The sequence below is a fragment of the Nomascus leucogenys genome, chromosome 14, assembly GCF_006542625.1.
Source record: "Nomascus leucogenys isolate Asia chromosome 14, Asia_NLE_v1, whole genome shotgun sequence".
In the NCBI taxonomy this organism is placed as follows: domain Eukaryota; kingdom Metazoa; phylum Chordata; class Mammalia; order Primates; family Hylobatidae; genus Nomascus; species Nomascus leucogenys.
In genome coordinates, this window is record NC_044394.1 from 33,672,967 (window position 1) to 33,693,439 (window position 20,473).

Below are 20,473 nucleotides of genomic sequence, written 5' to 3' on the forward strand. Positions count from 1 at the left end.
ATATTCTTTTAAAATTAAAAGTAATTTGAAATTATAACTAAAAGGAGTCCTTTTCTCTCTGATGATCAAGGTGGGAAGATGAGGACCAATAGTGGGTGACTATAGTGCAGTTGACAGTAGTATTGACTCTATCCTCATGGAGGAACCCAGTGTAAGATACTAAGGTTGAATGCAGAGAGGAGAGTTGAGACATGGAAAGAGAGTGTGTGGTCACCTTCAAGCATCTAGTTCTGCTACTCAAGACCAGAGTATCTCTTTTCTTCCATGGTTAGTTATATGAGACAGTAAATTCCCCCTTGGCCTCAGCAAATTTGATTTGGTTTGCATCACTTGCAAACACCAAAGCCCCAGCTCAGACACTCTACCATTCATTTGGCACTTTATTGTGCATTCATTACTGTTGTTAGCAAATGTTTTCATACTAATGCTTATTTCCCCAACAAGAAAATAACTTTGGCAGCTATGGTAGCTTTGCCTTGGGCCTCTTCCCCCAGCATACCTGTTCCAGTGCTGAGTACATTGATGACTGTTAAGAAGTAGATGTACAGTTTTAGAAATAAAAGTAGTAAATGGCACATAGAAATTATCTTTTAAATGTTATTAAACTCCTTTTACAAAACAATCAGAGGAACCCCAAAACTTTCGTGGCTAGTTTTCAACTGTATTTGAGTTTCCAAAGTGACAATTGATAAGGAGAATTGGAAAAACCTATTTGTTGTTGCATTTTTTAAAAAATCAGTGTTTATTTTATATGCAGGGGGTACATGTGCGGTTTCTTACATGGGAATATTGTGTGATGTTGATGTTAAATATACACACCCCATCACCCAGGTACTGAGCATAGTACCAGATAGGTAATTTTACAACCTGAACCTTCCTCTCTCCCTCCTTCCTCTAATAGTCTGCAGTGTCTATTGTTCCCATGTTTATGTCCGCCTGTACTCAATGTTTAGCTCCCCCTTGTAAGTGAGAACACGTAGTATCTGGTTTTCTCTTCCTGCATTAATTTGCTTAGGATTATGGCCTCCAACTTCATCCATGCTGCTGCAAAGGACACGATTTCATTCCTTTTCATGGCTGTGTAGTATTCTGTGGTATATATGTACCACATTTTCTTTATCCAATTTACCATTGATGGGCAGCTGGGTTGATTTTTGTCTTTATTATTGTATATAATGCAGCAATGAACATATGAGTGCATGTGTCTTTTTGGTAGAATGATTTATTTTCCATTGAGTATGTACTCAGTAATGAAATTGCTGGGTCAAATGGTATCTGTGTTTTAAGTCCTTTGAGAAATCTCCAGACTGATTTCCAGTGGCTGAACTAATTTACATTCCCACCAACAGTGTATAAGTGTTCCTCTTTCTCCACAGCCTCACCAATGTCTGTGGATTTTTTTACTTTTTGATAATAGTCATTTTGACTGGCGTGAGATGGTATCTCTTAGTTATTTTATTGGTATTTCTCTGATTATTAGTGATGCTAATTTTTCATATGTTTGTTGGCCACTTTTAAGAAGTATCAGTTGGCCTCCTTTGCCTATTTTTAATGGTGTTATTTGTTTGTCACTTGTTGATTTAAGGTCTCTATAGATTCTGGACAGATATTTTGCCCATCAGATCCACAGTTGGAGAATATCTTCTCTTATTCTGTAGGTTGTCTGTTTACTGTGTTAATAGTTTCATTTGCTGTACAGGAGCTCTTTAATTAGATGCCACTTCTTTGCCAAGGCTAATGTTGCCAAGGTTAATGTTGTATTTCCTAGGTTATCTTCTAGGATTTTTATAGTTTGAGGTCTTTGAGGTCTTTGATCCATTTTGAGTTAATTTTTGTATATGGTGAGAGGTAGGGGTCCAGCTTCAATCTTCTGCATATGCCTAGGCAGTTATCCCAGCACCATTTATTGAATAGGGAATCCTTACCCCATTGCTTGTTTTTGTCAGCCTTGTTGGAGATCAGATGGTTGTAGGTATGTGGCTTCATTTCTGGGTTCTGTAACCTGTTCCATTGGTCTATGTGTCTGTTTTTGTACCAGTACCATGCTGTTTTAGTTACTGTAGCTTTGTAGCATAATTTGAAGTCTGGTAGCGTGATGTCTTCAGCTTTGTTTTTTGTTTGTTCATTTGTTTTGTTTTGTTTGCTTAGGATTGCTTTGGCTGTTTGGGCTCTTTTTTGTTCCATATGAATTTTAGAATAGTTTTTTTCTAATTCTGTAAGAATGACATTGGCAGTTTTATAAGAATAGCATTGAATCTGTATATTGCTTTGGGCAGTATGGACATTTTAACAATATTAATTTTTCCAATCCATGGTCATGGATTTTTTTCCATTTGTTTGTGTCACCTATTATTTCTTTAAGCCTTGTACAGATCTTTCACCTCCTTAGTGAAAGCTGTATTCCTAGATATACCATTTTCTTTGTGGCTATTTAAGTGAGTTTGTGTTCTTGATTTTACTCTCAGCCTGGACACTGTTGGTATATAGAAATGCTACTACTTTTTGTACATCGATTTTGTATCCTGAAACTTTACTAAAATCATTCATCAGTTTTAGGAGTGTTTTGACAGAGTCTTTAGGGTTTTCTTGGTATACAAATATATCATCAGCAAAGAGAGATAGTTTGACTTCTTTTCCTATTTGGATGCCTTTTATTTCTTTCTCTTGCCTAATTTCTCTGACTAGTACTTACAGTACTACCTTGAATGGGAGTGGTGAGAGTAGGTATCCTTGCCTTGTTCCTGTTCTTAAGAGGAGTGGCTCAAGCTTTTGCCCATTCAGTATGATGTTGGATGTGGACTTGTCACAGATGGTTCTTATTATTTTGAGGTATGTTCCTTTGATAGATGTTGAATTTTTATTGATAGCCTTTTCTGCCTCTATTGAGATGACTATGCAGGTTTTGCTTTCAATTCTGTTTATGTGGTGAATCATATTTATTGATTTGCCTATGTTGAACCAGCCTTGCATTCCTGGAATGAAGCCTACTTGATCATGATATATTAACTTTTTGATGTGCTGCTGGATTTGGTTTGTTAATATTTTGTTGAGAATTTTCGCATCTATTCAATCTTGGGAGATTTTGTGCTTTCAGGAATTTATCCATTTCCTCTATATTTTCTAATTTGTGTATGTTCATAGTAGTCTCTGAGGATAAGTATTTCTGTGGATCAATTGTAACCTCACCTTTGTCATTTCTGATTGTGTTTATTTGGATCTTCTCTTTCTTTTTTGTTCATCTAGCTAGGTGGGTCTATCAATTTCATTTATTCTTTCAAAGAAACAACTATTGGTTTCATTTGATCTTTTGTATGGATTTTGCATCTCAATTTCATTCCATTCCTCTCTAACTTTAGTGACTTCTTTTCTTCTGCTAGCTTTGGGGTTGGTTTGTTCTTTTCTGTCTAGTTCTTTTAGGTGCAAAGTTAGACTGCTAATTTGAGAACTTCGTAACTTCTTGATTAAGGCATTTAGTGCTATAAACTTTCCTCTTAACACTGCTTTAGCTGTGCCCCAGAGATTTTGGTAAGGTATGTCTCTATTTTTAGTAATTTCAAAGAATTTTTTATTTCTTCCTGAATTTTGATGTTCACGCAAGAGTTATTCAGGAGCAAGTTGTTTAATTTTCATGTATTTATGTAGTTTTGAGAGATCTTCTTGATATTGATTTCTTTTTAATTGCATTGTGGTCTGATATTAAGGTTCGTATGATTTCATTTTTTTTTAATTTATTGAGACTTGCTTTCTTACCTAGCATGTTGTTGATCTTGGAAAGTGTTCCATGTGCAGATAAGAAGAATGTATATTCTATCTTTGTTGGGTGAAGTTTTCTGTGGATATTTATTAGGTCCAATTGGTCAAGTATCAAGTTTAAGTCCAGAGTTCCTTTGTTAGTTTTCTGTCTCAATGATCTGTAAGTAGGGTGTGAAAGTCTCCTATTATTGTGTGGCTAAGTCTTCTTGTAGATCAAGAAGTACTTGTTTTATAAATCTGGGTGCTCCAATGCTGGATGTGTATATATTTAGAATAGTTAAAACTTCTTGTTGGATTGTACCCTTTGTCATTATGTAATACCCTTCCTTTTTTCCAATAAGGCTTCTGCAGTCCAGGCAATATCCTTCTTTGTCCTTCTTAATTATTAAGGGCTTAAAGTCTGTTTTGTCTGATATAACACTAGTGACTCCTGCTCTTTTTTGTTTTCTGATTTTGCATGATAAATCTTTCTCCATCTCTTTACTTTGAGTCTGTGGGTGGCATTACATGTAACATAGAGCTCTTGAAAATAGTGGATGATTGGGTCTTGTCTTTTTATCAAGTTTGACACTCTATGTTTTTTAAGTGGGGCATTTAGCCCCTTTACACTCAGGGTTACTATTGATGTGTGAGATTTTGATCCTGTCATTGTGTTGTTATGTAGAATTACTGTGTAATTGCCTATAGTGTCTGTGGGCTATGTGCTTAAGTGAGTGTTTGTGGTAGCAGGTGTTATTCTTTTGAGTCCATATTCAGCACTCCCTTAGTTAGGCTGGTCTAGTTGAAATGAATTCCTCCAGCATTTGCTTGTCTGAGAAGGGTTTTATTTCTCCTTCACTTAGGAAGCTTAGTTTGGCAGTGTATGAGACTCTTGGTTGGAATTTCTTTTCTTTAAGGATGACAAAAATAGACCCCCCTCCCTCCATCTCTTCTGGCTTGTCAGGTTTCAGCTGAGAGGTCCACTGCCAGCCTAATGAGAGTTCTTCTGCATGTGACTTGACCCTTCTCCCTAGCTGTCTTTAAGATTTTTTTCTTTTGCATTGACCATGGTGAATCTGATGACTATGTGCCTTCGGGATGGTCACCTTGTATATTATCTAGCCAAGGTCTTCTGTATTTCTTGAATTTACATGTCAACCTCTCTAGAGAGATTAGAGAAATTTTTGTGGGCTATGTCCCCAAATATATTTTCCAAATTGCTTATTCTCTCTCCTTCTCTCTTAGGGATGGCAATGAGTCATGGATTTGGTCTCTTTACATAATCTCATATTTCTGGGAGATTGTGTTCATTTCTTAAAGCTCTATTTTCTTTATTTTTGTCTAAGTTGATTCAAAGAACCAGGGTTTGAGCTCTGAGATTCCTTCCTCAGCTTGGTCTATTCTGTTGTTAATACTTCTGATTGTATTATGAAATTCTTTTTTCAACTCAACAAGCTCAGTTTGGGTCTTTTGTAAAACTGCTATTTCATCTTTCACCTCTTAAACCATTTCACTGGATTGCTTGGTTTCCTTGGATTGGATTTCAGCTTTCTCCTGGATATCTATAAGCTTCATTGCCATTCAGATTCTGAATTCCATGCTCGTCATTTCAGATTGGTTAAGAACAATTGCTGCGGAGATAGTGGGCTCATTTGGAGGTAAGGGGACACTCTGGTTTTTTAAATTGCTACAGTTCTTGCACTGATTCTTCCTCATCTGGGAGGGTTGGTGTTCCTTTAACTGTGGTGTAAACTGAGTATACTCAGTTGGCTTCATTTCTGGAAGTTTTCAGAGGGCTAAGGCTCTGTACAGTCCGTTGAATTCTAGTCCTCGGCCTGGCAGGAAGGAAAATTAGCAGTTTATCGTGTTGTAGTTTGGGCTGAAATCCAGTAGATGGCGCATGAGAGCAATAAGAGGTAGCTAGTCTCTCATTCTGCCACCTGGCTCCTTTGTGTATCCGGGCCTTTGAAGCCGTGCTCTGTGGTGCAAGGAGGAGAGGGGTGACCCCTCACCAGGTCTCCTCCTGGGTCTTGGGGGGAGGGACCCCTGATCACTGGCACTGTGGCCGTGATTTTTTGTTGTTGTTAGGTGTTCCAGGTCGTGGGTCTCCTTGAGGCAGAGGTCCAGCAGGGAGACAGGCCCCACACTTACTGGACCAGCTCTGTGGAGGGAGGCACGCCTAGGTTCCACACCAGCCCAGGAACCTGTGCGACTCACCCCTCTCTGCGAGTTTTCTGAGAGTATGGGCTCCTCTTCTGCTGAAGCACCGGTCCCAGTTCCGCACTCCGGAGCCACAGACCTTAGCCCTGGGACGTCCGGATCTGCTCACAGCTCCCTCCCCTGGACCTTTGGGGTTGGGATCTGTGTGCACTGGGGGATCCAAACAGCTCCCAGGCTGCCAGAATGCACTCAAGTGGAGCAAAGCACCCAGGCTGAGCAGCTGAGGCTGCACTGTGTACACACTCCAGTGGGGTGGCCAGGCAGGAATCCTGGGAGGGACTGGCAGGCAGGTGGGCCTGCGGGACAGATGTGCCCTAATCCCACGGGGAAGCCCTTCTTCTCCCATTCTGGTGGTTATATGGGGCCAGAGCCTCTCAGAGGGAGACAGGGAGCCCTGGGGGATGAGTGCTCCCGCGGAGCTGTCTCACAGACAAAGCCTCCAGCCCCGTGCCTGCTGAAGCCCTTTCTGCATCTAATCTCTAGTGAGAGTCTCATGTCAGCTCAAACGCGGAGGCCGGGGGTCCTCTGCAGCTAGGATCCCAGAGGTCTGCGCAAGAGAACAAATTGTTGTTAAAATAATTCCTCTTTGCTCTGAATTTGCAAGTGTGACCCAGCTTCACGATCTGAGATTTGTACACAATGTGCAATTTATTTGAAATATTGGAAGTTGCTTTTCTGCTATGTATTGACTTGGCATTTCTAGTTAGGTTTTCACTCCCGTTATGATCTTCAGTATGGTGCATCTTTTCCTGGATGTTAGGTGCTCCTTCCTCTCTCCCTTTCTCCCTTCTCACTCCAGGACAACACATATTATTATAATGTTTATTCAGGTTGAGTCTACTGCTTTGGTGAGTTAAAGGACATTTTAACTCATATGAATGGCCCTAAAAGTCTTCACCTGAGCATTCAACTTGTTTGATAAGCATACACCATGTCCCTCCCCTGGCCAGGTCAAGGCCACCACCATGTGAGCCTCTTCTCTACCCAGGTTGCTCCCATGTATTTGGATGGTTAGATAGGAAGCTGGTCCAGAGGGCAGATGCAGAAATGGAAATTCGACCCCAGCTGACTAGTCCGCATGTGACCCAGTGGTATTATCTGGGAATTTTCACACATTATGCACCTTATTTAAAATTCTGGCAATTTTTTTTCTTCTATATAGTGACAAAGACATTGCTTGGATTCCCTTTGCTGCTTGCCAAAAACAACAAACACCATAAAATCCGTAAATACAGCATTTATGTTTTCTGACTGAATCTCAAAATTAGTTGGGGCATTGGGAAAGAATTTAATTTGACTTTTGAGTGTAAACCAAGGATGTATTTCTCTGAAAAGATAAAACAAGAGGGGTAATCATCCTAAACATGAATGTCTGCACAGATTGAAATTCCCAAGATGCCCAGGAGCCCAGCCTTTGCACAGCCTCCAGCACCGACATTATCTGGAAAAGGGAAAATTTTTCAGAGAAAGAGCATTAAAAATATATTATTGGAATTATTAGAATAATAATACATTTGCTTAAATAAAACTGACAACTTTTGGAAGTGCTGTTTGGCTCAATCCCAGGGATATTATGCCATTCTGTGTCAATGGCATACCTATGTGCCTTTATTTACTTTATGAATGAGTACTTAAAACTTTTTCTGGGCAGTAGATATATAATAAACATGAACTCTTCTTTATCTACCTTCCACTACTCTGAGAAATTTCCTTTGTTGTGTTCATCATCAGTTGGCCCAACTCTTTCACTCTGGTTGCTCTGCCACGTTTAGAAACTTTGTATAAAAATGACAGTAATATCTACAGTGGCATATGTTACCCAGATGAATCAGGGTTTTTACTCTCTGTCTGTAAGTCCACTTGGCCTCCTCTTTCCTGTACCAATTCTATTCTAGATCCTGAGAGCATTTCTTAGTGAATTCCTTCTTACTATCTTCAAAAGATGCTATTCTAAGGGCCCAGATGACTTTTTGCTACTTGAAATTCTTACATATGAAAGTATACAAGAATCGAGTAGTTTTTCACTGGCACCCAGGAATCCTTTATTCCATCCTCTCTTTTCACTTGTCAGCTTCTTCACTAGACTATGTGTTACTTGGAGACAGTTTAATTCATTTCTGTATTCCTAACATTTAGCACAATTTACACACATGGCATGTAATTAATTCCCAAAGCAAACTGAACTGAGTACTGTTTCCATTTATTTGTATTTCAGATGGCACCCAGCAGAGTACCTGGCACATAGTAGCTTTCAGAAAATATTTGGTGAATGAATGACTTATTGGTACTCACGTGTGTTTTCAACCACTTCCCCCTTATACAAGGGGATATGTTTGCAGAGTTTCTCAATGGGTGACCCAAGCAGGAACCAATCCACATCTTTGATCAGAGACTCCAGAGGGTTGTACTTGACCCAGGTGTATTTGTTGGAGAACATGTTGTCCAGAGTCTAGATCAGTATAACAGAAAAGAAGAACATAAAATAAATTGACAAAAATTTGTGTACCTTATTCTAAATTGTGACGATTTTTCTCTTTCAGATTATTAAACAGAAAGAACTTAGGGATCTCAAGGCATCATCTCTTTTTGAACACTCTATCTGTGAAGTAGCCTCATCAGTAATTACCAGTGTTATTTTACCTCTGGTGGCAATGAAGCCCAAAGAAAGTAAGTCCCATGTCAAAGGTGGCACCTATAAGAAGTTGTGGAGGGAGACTCAGGCCTTGGGTCTCTAGCCGCAGTGCACTGTTTGTATATGTTCACTATGCTGTATTATTTCTTTGCATCTTTGGGTCATTGAATATTAGAACTTCTCTTATTATTGTTCCAATCACCATTTCTCATAGCCCTGCTCTGAGAAGAGAAGCTGATCAGTCCTTGCTATAATGTCCCTGGAAATTATTATAAATTCTTGTACTTAGGACTATATGGTGGAAATCAAGCTGAGATTTACTCCTGCTCTTAAAAAATAATAAAATAAAAGTAAAAATACTATAATAACTTTAATAAGTTGAGTATCATATTTATGGTAAGGCATGATAGTATGATCTTCTCCCTCACCCTCTTCATTTTTCCATAAATACCAGTATTGCCTGGCTTAAGAACAGAGAATACTCAAGAGTGCCCCAGAATTACCTGTTTCTCATAGATGTACCGTTGGAGATTGTTCAGAGAAGGGATGTTCTGATGGTCCATCTTCAGGATAAAGCAGGCTCTTCGGGAGAGCACCCTGGATGCAATATAGCCCTGAGGGAGCAAGAGTACAGTTACTGTTCCTCCCTAGTTCCCTGAATCTGAACTTGGCGAAGATGACGCCTGAGCCTCAGAAGAAAGACTTGAACATGCACAGTGAATATATGGTGGGATTGCTCTCCAATCTGCAATCAACTTTATCCACTTGACTTATTTTACATAACATTTTCATTTTTTCACTTGTCATTTCTACCCCTTTGAAATTGTGCAAACCCATTACTGTATTCTGCTTTTCGTGTTATGGAACCAGGGTCTGCAGCTTGAGGTTTGAAAGACTGAGAAGAAGCACTTCCCTGTCTCTTTCCATTGTTTTATTATCATTATTATTATTATTATTATTATTATTATTTTGAGACAGACTCTCACTCTGTTGCCCAGGCTAGAGTGCAGTGGTGCAATCTCAGCTCACTGAAGCCTCCACCTCCCTGGTTCAAGCAACTCTCATGCCTCAGCTTCCAGAGTAGCTGGGACTACAGGTGTGCACCACCATGCACAGCTAATTTTGTATGTTTAGTAGAGATGGAGTTTCACCATATTAGCCAGGCTGGTCTCAAACTCCTGATATCAAGAGATCCACCCACCTTGTACTCCCAAAGTGCTGAGATTACAGGTGTAAGCTACTGCATCTGGCCTCTTTCCACCAATTTTATTCTGCCTCCTCCCCAATTTGGGGTAAATAGAATATTTTTTAGAACTGTGCTGTCCTGGCTGGGCGCAGTGGCTCATGCCTGTAATCCCAGCACTTTGGGAGGCTGAGGCGGGCAGATCACGAGGTCAGGAGATCGAGACCTTCCTGGCTAACATGGTGAAACCCCGTCTCTACTAAAAATACAAAAAATTTAGCTGGGCGTGGTGGCGGGCACCTGTAGTCCCAGCTACTCAGGAGGCTGAGGCAGGAGAATGGCATGAACCTGGGAGGTGGAGCTTGCAGTGAGCCGAGATCGCACCACTGGACTCCAGCCTGGGTGACAGAGCGAGACTCCATCAAAAAACAAAACAAAAAAAAACAAAGAACTGTGCTGTCCAATATGATATATGATAGTTATTAGCTATATGCTGCTATCTAAATTTAAATTCAAATTAGATAAAATTTAAAATGTACTTCTGTTACAAATTTTGAGTACTCAATAACCACAGGGGGCCTGAGGGCTTCCCTATTGGAAATTCAAATCTAGAACACTTCCACCACTGCAGAAAGTTCTGTTAGACAGTGCTGCTTTAGAAGCTCTCATAACCATACCCATACCCGCACTCATGCACACCCACACACGTCTCATCTATCCTCCCCTCATTTGCCATCTTCTCTTCCTCTCCAGTTTTCTCCATCCCTTCTCCATCTCAAACCCAAGCTGGCTGGAGAGGGATGGGTTGGAATAAGGTGGGATTGAAAGAGCAATGGAGGGTGAAGACCCTGGGGCCAGAAGGGACCTAAGGGCACTGAGTCTTCACCTGGAGTGAAAATTGTCTCTATAGAGTTCCAAATAATGATATACCCTAGAAAGCTGTATCTAATAGAAATCTTTCTGGTTCTTATTTTTCAATTCTCATAAATTATCAGTTCCTAAAATTCAAAAAATAGACAGAGGCTGAGCCTGGTGATAATGGAAGAAGCTTAATGCAAATCCTCACTACTCTATTTTTTTTTAAAGACAGTTTTGGGATTTCCATGACAGTTGCTTAAAAACAATTTCAGTGCCACTTCCTTTTAAACCACATCTTCTAATGACTCTATACTTTCAAATGTGTGATTGAACTGCGAACACCAATAGGAAAGAGGAACGTGAAGACATTTCTAGAAGAAAAGGGACAGAAAAGCATGTTCAAAAGTCTAGTGAGATGAGCTGGAACCTACTTATATCCATAGTGCATAGCTTGGAACCTAGGTAGAAGCAGGTTCATAATTCATTGGTGGAACAAATGGAAAACAAATGAATAAATAACTGATGGAGGATACGTTTTCTGAGCAGTTTTCTGTGACTTATTGTTAATGCCAGTATCTAACACTTGAAAATAGTTTAGTGCTTTTAGTTAGCAGACTTTCTTTCTTACAGAAAAAGTATGATTTGTTGCCTACCCTATGTACATAATTAAATGTGTATAGTTGCTCTGGATTTCTGCTATGTTGTGATTGCTTTGTGATTGTTCTTTTTATTATTTTTTATTTTTTAATTTTTTATTTACTTATCTTTTTGAGACAGGATCTTGTTCTGTCATCGAGGCTGGAGTGCAGTGGTACAGTCTCAGCTCACCGCAGCCTTGACTTCCTGGGCTCCAGCAATCCTCCCACCTCAGCCTCCCAAGTAGGTGGGACCACAGGCCCACACCAACACACCCAGCTAATTTTTGTATTTTTGGTAGAGATGGGATTTCGCCATGTTGCCCAGGCCAGTCTCCAACTCCTGGGCTCAAGAGATCCTCCTGACTCGTACTCCCAAAGTGCTGGGATTACAGGCATGAGCCACTGTGCCTGACCAATTGTTCTTTTTCTGCATGATGTTCTGTGTTAGAAACTCTATTCATTCATTTATTCACTCAACAAATGTGTTTGAGTGTCTGCGTGCCGGGCTTTGCTTTAGACTTTGGTTACTCTTCTCTGCACTTTCTGAGCCTGTAGTGGGATAATAGCATCACTCTTCCAATTTCTACCTGAAAAGGTCAAGCAAATGCATATGTTTCCTGTCATATGTTTTTCTTCAAAATGGTTTTGTTTTTTTAACCAATTGCTTGATTCTTTAAAGAGAAAAGTGAAAGTGAGGAATTCTTGAAGATTTGCAAGGTTAAATCTAAGAATTCAAGTATATATGCCCCATATATATATAGATCCCTCTGCTCTTTAGCAAACTAGTCCTGATGAATATGAAAATTCATTTGCTGCTTACATGTTTATAATCAAAAATTGTGGTAGAAGAGCATGATCCTGCATGGATGTTAATGATGGCGGTATTTTTCTCATTATCAATTGTCACTGTCTCCTGAACATTGCCACCATTGTTGCTTGGGCTGATGATGTTAAAAACCTAGATTGAAAAGAAAGACAAAATGTTTTTCCATAAATCTTATATATTTGAAAGGCAACTCTTCCAACAAAATAAAGCATCTGCCTGCTGTGAACAAGGGATTAAAAACTAAAACTCTCCACTGGGGTCCCAGTCCAAAAACTTATGATGCCATAAGAAGGCAAAGCTTTTCCTTAGAGTTTACTATATTATATACGGGAGAAGCAGTGATATCACAAAAGAAATGAGACTGACCACATTTTAAAGCAATGGCTTACATTTGCAAAGGTACTGTGGTTGGAGAGGAATAGCCAAGCTCATTATTTCCATTATTGGTTATTTCTGAGATTCCATCCCAAATAAGGCATATGGCCTCTCTACTGTCTTCAGGCTCTCTTGTACCTTCCCTTTCCTCTTCCAACATCTCTAAGAGATAAAGCCCATAAGGAACCAACTCACCTCGTATCCATGAGATTGTATCCCAAAGATGGTCAGCACCACCAGAAATGCCACCTGAAAAACAGACCCACCACATCCATTCTTTATAGGGTAGTCATTGAGTGTGGGACAGGAGGAAACACTGGACAGGAAAGGCACAGATATCTCAGAAAATGTACACCTAGAGACACTGAGTGGCCACAGATGGTCAGCACTCCCTTTCCACGCACACATTGATTGGCTCACACATTGGCTCATTTAACAGGCATTTGTTGAGTTCATTCTATTTGCCAGACACAGGGTTCTACAATTGCCACCTAATTCCCAACTCTTTCTAGCATTATAACCATGTAGATAGTAGGAGAAACCTGGGGCAGATGAGCAGTGAAGGATTCATTTCACTATGGAAATACCCTGGTATGATTCACACTAGCTTTGGATAACAGTGGTCAAATTGGGTCCTCTAAAAAGAAAATTAATTAATTAATTAATTTAAAAACTTTAATCCCTTAAGACTGAGAGGGTAATACAGATTTAAAATGAATCATGGGTGATAAAGACACAACAGGTTCCTAAGGGAAACTATGAAAATAGAATGCTTGGGAGCACAATTAACTTTTGAGGCTGACATCAAGTAAAACCCCCATATTCTCCTATGCCTTAGTGATACTATCATACAAGTGCTGGGCCCGCAGGTCGTGAGCTGACATTGAGGCAGTTCTGATATTTTGCTGTAGTTCTGTAAGAGTCTGTTCCAACATGCTAACCCAGGTTTTGTACCCTCTCTTCTGAACATCAGTGAACTGTACTATCACTGAAAACTACATCAGTACATAGTTGACTCTGTCATTTGAAAACTGCTGATGAAAGGAGTCTTGGGGAAGGGGGATATTTTTAAGAACTGTCAGTGAGACTTTCCTACTTCCCTTTCCATCCCACCCTTAATATTTCTCTTCTGGGGACTGAGAGTAGAGCATCTAACAAAGACCTGTGTGCTGATATTCAACGTTCCATAGGGATACATCTTCTCTTACCACAGACCAGCTCTAGCAACATATGATACTCCTGTATATTCTATTTAATGAGTCTAAAATAGTGGTTTGAACAAGTAGTCAAAGGACTAAACCACTTTAATGGTATGATTAGAGAGAGTTTGGGGAGTGTCCTCTGCCCCAAAATGATCTCCCTTCCAACACTGTGGTTAATACACCATGGTTATATAATAATTTTGTGCTTCAGGGTTAGGTCTCAATTTGGAAAATCAAGACAGCCCTGAGAGAGGGAGCTCTTTAAGCTGACAGTCTTTAACACTTTAGAAAGAGGTACTTAACATTTTGCTTTCTCCCTTAGCAGCTGAATGAGAATAAAGGACAGAGACTAGGGGAGTGAATTCCATTCTAGGTCAGAACATAGCCCACTGTCCACGGGGCACTGCAATGTGGAACTATGGAGGCTGGGATCAGATGGAGGGGTGCAGTGGCCATAGAAGGAAAGTTTTGTCCTAAGGGAGAATTTAGTCATAATGAGAGGCCGTTGAAGACGCTCTGGCTGTTTAAATTTGCCATGATTTCACCTGCAAGTGGGGATTCAGATGGATAAATTACATTCTAAACCCCACATTTATGGGCTTGGGAAAATCACATTCCTCTGCCTCTCAGTCTTCTTATCTGTAAAACGGGGAGAATACTACTCAACTCATACGGTTGTTGCAATGAATAGATGAAATTATTCATGTGATATGCTTAGTCTAAGGCTTAGTATGCATCTGAGAAATAAGAGGTACTATTATTACTATTACTGATATTATTTTTAAATTACAACTTCTCTCTTAGATAGCAAATGTAGTTGTTTTAAATAGCCCAAATTCCCTATGAAGCTCATAATAAAGGATTATTATTAAACATCCTCCAAATCAAAATTATCTAGAGATTTCTTTGTATTTTTGTATTTTCTTTTAAGTAAACATCTCAAAACAGGAAAAGGACAAAAAAAGTCAGACTTATTCAACACTATTTCTGCCAAAGATGTCATTAATTCAATCACAGAAGCTTAGACGCATGCACAGTATCTGTCTAAGACTCCCAAAATCCATGGCATATTAGATATGAGCATTGTCTGCAAGCAGTCACCACAAGAGTATCAAGAAGCAGAAACAAATACTCACAAGTATTTTCATTTTGCCTGGGAGAGGAAGGTGCTGGAGTAAGTAAAGCTGCCCCGTGCAGCTTCTATCCTTTATATGGGCTTGAAGATGTGGATATCTCTTTTTCAAATGGTCACTTTGGAAAAGACCATGTCTATATCTCTGACACACCCCAGCAAACTCCTTTATCAGAATTGAGATCCAACCACATACCTGATATCAATGAAGTTCATTAGTCAGTAATGAAAATTCACCACTTGGTCACTCTGTAAATATTCCCTGCTATCTGTACTATGCTGCACTTGAGATTTTAATTTCCACCCTTTAAAAATATTGCATGATGCTTGTTCTATGCATACATTTTATAGCTCTACAAGGACAAATTCCTAACATCTCCTCCTAAAGGAAGAGTGCTTCCTTAAGGCCTGAGTTGGGCCCCAACTCAATGTCTTTTCACCACTGTTCTGCTGGCTGAATTCTTCCACAGAGGGAACGGATATGAGACTGGGTGCCAAGACAGTGGCTGGGGAGGCCTGCTTGGAGAACAAACAGCCTAGGACTTTCATCGTTCTTCCCTTTAGATTTGGTGTCAATTTCCAGAAATTAATGAGGAACAAGACTCAGAAAGCATTCTCCCCAATTACCAGGGTTAACCAAATTTTTACATTAAGGTTCGCCCGAAACTGCACAAAACTGTAAGTTAGAGACCTCTAGTTATCTTGCAGAGTGTTGAGAAATTCTCAGATTGAAAAAAAAAAGAGAGAGAAAGAGAATAAAGTTTAATTTGTGTAATTTTTTTAACATGACAATTAGAAATGGCTAGTTAGTGTCAGGGTATAATCATGAACTCAGGAAGGGAAATTTAAAAACAAAACAAACTACAACAACAACAACAACAAAAACAATAAACTGCGGCTGGGCGCAGTGGCTCATGCCTGTAACCCCAGCAATTTGGGAGGCCACGGCGGGCAGATCACCTGAGGTCGGAAGTTTGAGACCGGCCTGGACAACGTGGTGAAACCCCGTCTCTACTAAAAATACAAAAAAATTAGCCAGGCGTGATGGTGCTCGCCTGTAGTCCCAGCTACTCGGGAGTCTGAGGCAGGAGAATTCCTTGAACCCAGGAGGCAGAGGTTGCAGTGAGCCGAGATCACGCCACTGCACTCCAGCCTGGGTGATAGAGCAAGACTCCCTCTCAAAACAAAAACAAAAAACCCAGTAAATTGCAAAATTGTAAAATATTGAGAATCATCACAGTAAGCAAAGAGATAACATAAATAATTGCCTTGTTCTACAGCCGAAACAACTTTCTAACTAGCAGCTTTAAACAAAAATGGGGCTCTCAAAAACTAGACATCTGGGCAAGTTAAGGGTTACCTAGTTCACTGGAATCTCCCTATCCTGGCTGTTCAGTGGGGGTGGATGTAAAACACGCAGCTTTATTAAATCTGAGATAGCACTTGCAGAAAGGATTACAGTTTAGTAATGCACCTGCAAATCTTCTCTCTTATCTGGCTTCAGAGACTCAAAAAAGCAAACCAGCAATGCCCATAGACATTAGGGCTAATGAAAGTATTACATGCTATCCTCTACCATGTCCCCCTCCTGTCCTCAGGAGTTCTGGGTCTATAGTCTAATAATGATTGTTGCTAGTGTTTGTAGAGCACTCAATATGTTTCAACACTTTCCAAACACTTCAGATATATTGATTCATCTGATTCTCATATCAACTCTAGAAGTTACCTTCCATCCTGTTCCATTTTACAGATAGGAAAACCAAGGTGCAGGGAAGTTAAGTGACTCTCTGGGATCACACAGCTTCGAAAGGCAGGGTTTGGGATCTGAGCCCAATTTAACTCGAGTCCACACTTTTAACTCTGAAGATGATACAGCCTCTCCTTGCCTTGCTGAGACAGGAGCATTAGCAAGGAGGCTTCTGCTTCCAGAATGCTCTCTGACTGAAAGACAGACTTGGAAATTGTCAGGTCTACCCACAACTCAGGAGTGAAAACTAAAATGAGAAGTGGTGCTTGTAAACATTGTTATGAATGAAATTCCTGTCTTCACTCCCAGCTCCCCGCCAAGGGAGTGAAATTGCTGACCTGGAAGGGCCTGGTGCTGACCGTGCCCACCTTTGGATACCCTGACATAGTAGGTCTGAGAAGGGGTGCAGGCATGTGGACTTCTAAAACTTCCGTGCGTTATTCAGATTGAACGCTGTTTCAAATCTCATCTAAACCTCTTACAAGGAAACTAAGAGCCAAAGAGGTTAAGGAATTTGCCTAGGATCATATATAGTTAGTATATAGTTTCTGGCAAAGATAACTCTCCCTCAGGCCTTCCGACATTAAGTTCAATATTCTTTAGTTGGTAAAGCACCAAAACGTTTAAAATAATACTTCAATGAATGAAGGTATTAATGTTCATTTATCCACTCTTTTTAAAAAAATTATTATTATACTTTAAGTTCTGGGATACATGTGCAGAACGTGTAGGTTTGTTACATAGGTATACACGTGCCATGATTGTTTGTTGCAACCATCAACCTGTCACCTACATTAGGTATTTCTCCTAATGCTATCCCTCCTCTAGCCCCCTACTCCCCAACATGTGCCGGTGTGTGATGTTCCCCTCCATGTGTCCATGTGTTCTCACTGTTCAGCTCCCACTTATGAGTGAGAGCATGCAGTGTTTGGTTTTCTGTTCTTGTGTTAGTTTGCTGAGAATGATGGTTTCCAGCTTCATCCATGTCCCTGCAAAGGACATGAACTCATCCTTTTTTATGGCTGTGTAGTATTCCATCATATATATGTACCACATTTTCTCTATCCAGGCTTTCACAATAGCAAAGATTCGGAACCAACCCAAATGCCCATTTATTCACTCTTCTATATGGTCCATTGCTTTACTGATACGATCGGTGCTGACACAGATGTTTTTGTACCTGTTCAAAATTGTCCTGTAGTGTACGGCTTGCTTGGGTCACAGGAGTGTGCAGAGTCAACTATTTGCTAGTTCATATCCTTTCCCCTTTTTCTGATTCTTGTCCATTTTTTATTGCTATGTAGGAGTTCTTTTCACATTCTGAATAAGAATTCTCTAATAATCTCCTAGTCTATATAGCTCATCATTTAACTTTGTTTATGGTGTCCTTTGCTATACAGAAGTTTTATTTACATTTTGAGGTTGTTGAAATGAGCAATATTTTCTTCTCTAATTTGTGCTTTTTAGTCTTGCTTAAGAAATGCTTCCAAGGTCTTTAATGTATTTTCCTACATTTTCTTAAAGTCTAGCATTTAACATTTAATTTTACTATTATGTTTGAATATAGTATTAGGTTGCAATCTAATTTTTTTCTTCATTTTGATATCCAGTTGTCCCAGCATCCATTATTGAATAATTCAGGCTTTTTTTCACTAATTTATAATGTCATATAGTTTCCATGTATGTGTTAGTCTATTTATTGTCTCTCTATTCTATTGTTCTATTTGTCCATCCAAATGACAATACCTCCCAGTCTTAATATCACTGTCTTTATAAGTAAGTTTTAATATCTGGCAGAGGAAATCTTCCAGCCTTGCTATTTTTAAAAATCATCTTGGCTATTTTTGTGAATTTTCTGTATTGCTTAGTTGTTTTTCATTTCATTGATTTCCACCTTTATTAGTTTTTCTTTATTTTCACTTCCTTCATAATTATTCTGTTGTTATTTATCTAACTTCTTGAGCTGAAACCCACCCATTTCTATTAAATCTCTTGCTTTTTTTAAAGGATAGCATTCAGCAATAAATATTTACCTCTAAGTACTTTTTATTTGCATTTCACAACTATTTTGATCAGTTCTTAATATTTCTTAATTTCCACTGTGATCTTCTCTTTAATCCACACGTCGTTGAGAATATTTTTCAGTTTCTTAAGTAAAGATTTTTCTCCTTTCTCTTGCTCTTTCTTCACCTTTTCCTCTCTTTTCCCTCTCTCTTTCTCTTTCATCATCTATAAACACTCCAATCTTTGAAATAAATGTATATTTTATATCATCAGGTTACATTTAAAATGGATATTTCCATTAGATCAAGCTTGTTAATTTTACTTTTCAAATATTCTACATTATTCCTAATTTTTTATCTACCAGATCTAACTAATTCTACTAGAGGCATGTTAAAAACCTTTCTTAGGACTGCACTTTTGTCTGTTTCCATGTAATATTTATAAATTTTTGTTTGATGACATTCACAGCAATGCTCTTTGGAATATGCAAATTCGTCTTCAGTATATCATCCTGGAGAACTGTCTTTCATTCTTATGTAATATGTCCCACTGTGCCTCTATTTATGTTCATTTCTTTTTGCCTTTGGCTTGCCTTTTTTTTAGTACTATCTGGGTAGTGGACTTCTTTGCTCGTTTTATTTTTAACTTTTCTGTGTGGCATTACCTTAGATGTTTCTCTAGCTTATAGTATTTTACCAAGTTTTATTTATTCTACAGTCTGAAAAACTCTTTTAATATGTGAATGTCATCCATTTCCTATATTGTGATTACTAATACAATTTAGACTTTTTTCTAGTCTTATTTTATTGTATACTTATTGCTGTCTTTCTTAGCATTCATTCCTTTATTTTTTGCCTTCTTTGTACTGAAAAAGATTGTATAGTCTTTTCCCGTTACCTTTTTGAAATATGTAAATTTTTTATTATTTAGGGCTTCCTTTGAAAATTTAACAAATATACTTAATTATCCATATTTCCTACGATTCCAAAAAGCATCCTATATTTTGTTCTTCCCCAAAGACATAGAAACTCAGTACTTTTATGAGCATGCTTTCTATCCCGAGAGTGTTATAATTATGTAGTTTTATTTTCACCTTTAAAAAAATCACACAGGCCAGGAGCAGTGGCTCATGCCTATAATCCCAGCACTTTGGAAGGCCGAGAGCAGATCACTTGAGGTCAGGAGTTCGAAACCAGCCTGACCAACATGGTTAAACCCTGTCTCTACTAAAATACAAAAATTAGCTGGGCATGGTGGTGCGTGCCTGTAATCCCAGCTACTTGGGAGGCTGAGGCAGGAGAATTGCTTGAACCAGGAAGGCGGAGTTTGCAGTGAGCTGAGATCATGCCACTGCACTTCAGCCTGGGCAACAGAGTGAGACTGTCTCAAAACAAAAAACAAACAAACAAACAAAAAAACACAAAACCTCAAAATAGTTAAGTGTACCATCAATGGATAATTAAATTTACTAAGATACTCTATCAATCTTATGCTAATTATTTCTTATAGCTCGAATACTCTGTTTTTGCTGAAATATATCTCTTAATAGTTTTTTTACTGGAAGCCTATTGATGCTAAATTCTCTTGTTTTTCTATGTTTAAATGAGTCTTTGCCTCTTACTTTTGGATAGTAGTTATAGGTTGACAGTTATTTTCTAGGTAGTGTTGTGAAGATATTACTAGATTGCCTTCTGGCACTTATTGTTGCTTCTGTGAAACCTGCTCCCAGTGTAATGTAATGTTTCTAATTTGGTTTTTTTTCACAGTAATATGCTGTTTTATTTCAGCCTGCTTTATTTACTAATTTTATTCTTCCTTACATATGTAATACCTTCGTTTATATCTTTAAGTATCTTAGACATCTTTACAGATGTCTTTTTCTCACTATTCTACTGTTCAAACCAAACAGTAAAATCTACTCTAA

General features: G+C 38.9%; 1 protein-coding gene across 1 annotated transcript; it reads right to left on the reverse strand.

Moving 5' to 3' along the window:
- Positions 1-7,178: 7,178 nt before the first annotated feature.
- On the reverse strand, positions 7,179-14,917 carry GKN2 (gastrokine 2). The gene is made up of 6 exons (XM_003262491.2): positions 14,803-14,917; positions 12,660-12,713; positions 12,084-12,221; positions 9,088-9,198; positions 8,245-8,401; positions 7,179-7,393 (listed from the first exon to the last, which is right to left on the reverse strand). The coding sequence occupies exons 1-6, from the start codon at positions 14,812-14,814 to the stop codon at positions 7,311-7,313; spliced, it is 555 nt and encodes a 184-aa protein (XP_003262539.1). The 5' UTR covers positions 14,815-14,917; the 3' UTR covers positions 7,179-7,310.
- Positions 14,918-20,473: the final 5,556 nt, after the last annotated feature.

Bases quoted from the DNA above. Each gene is read 5' to 3' on its own strand.
- GKN2 (XM_003262491.2), bottom strand. The intron at 12,222-12,659 runs GTGAGTTGGTTC...TTTTCAATCTAG, and splicing joins TACAATCTCATGGATACGAG to GTTTTTAACATCATCAGCCC. The intron at 8,402-9,087 runs GTAATTCTGGGG...ATACTGATCTAG, and splicing joins GGTACATCTATGAGAAACAG to ACTCTGGACAACATGTTCTC.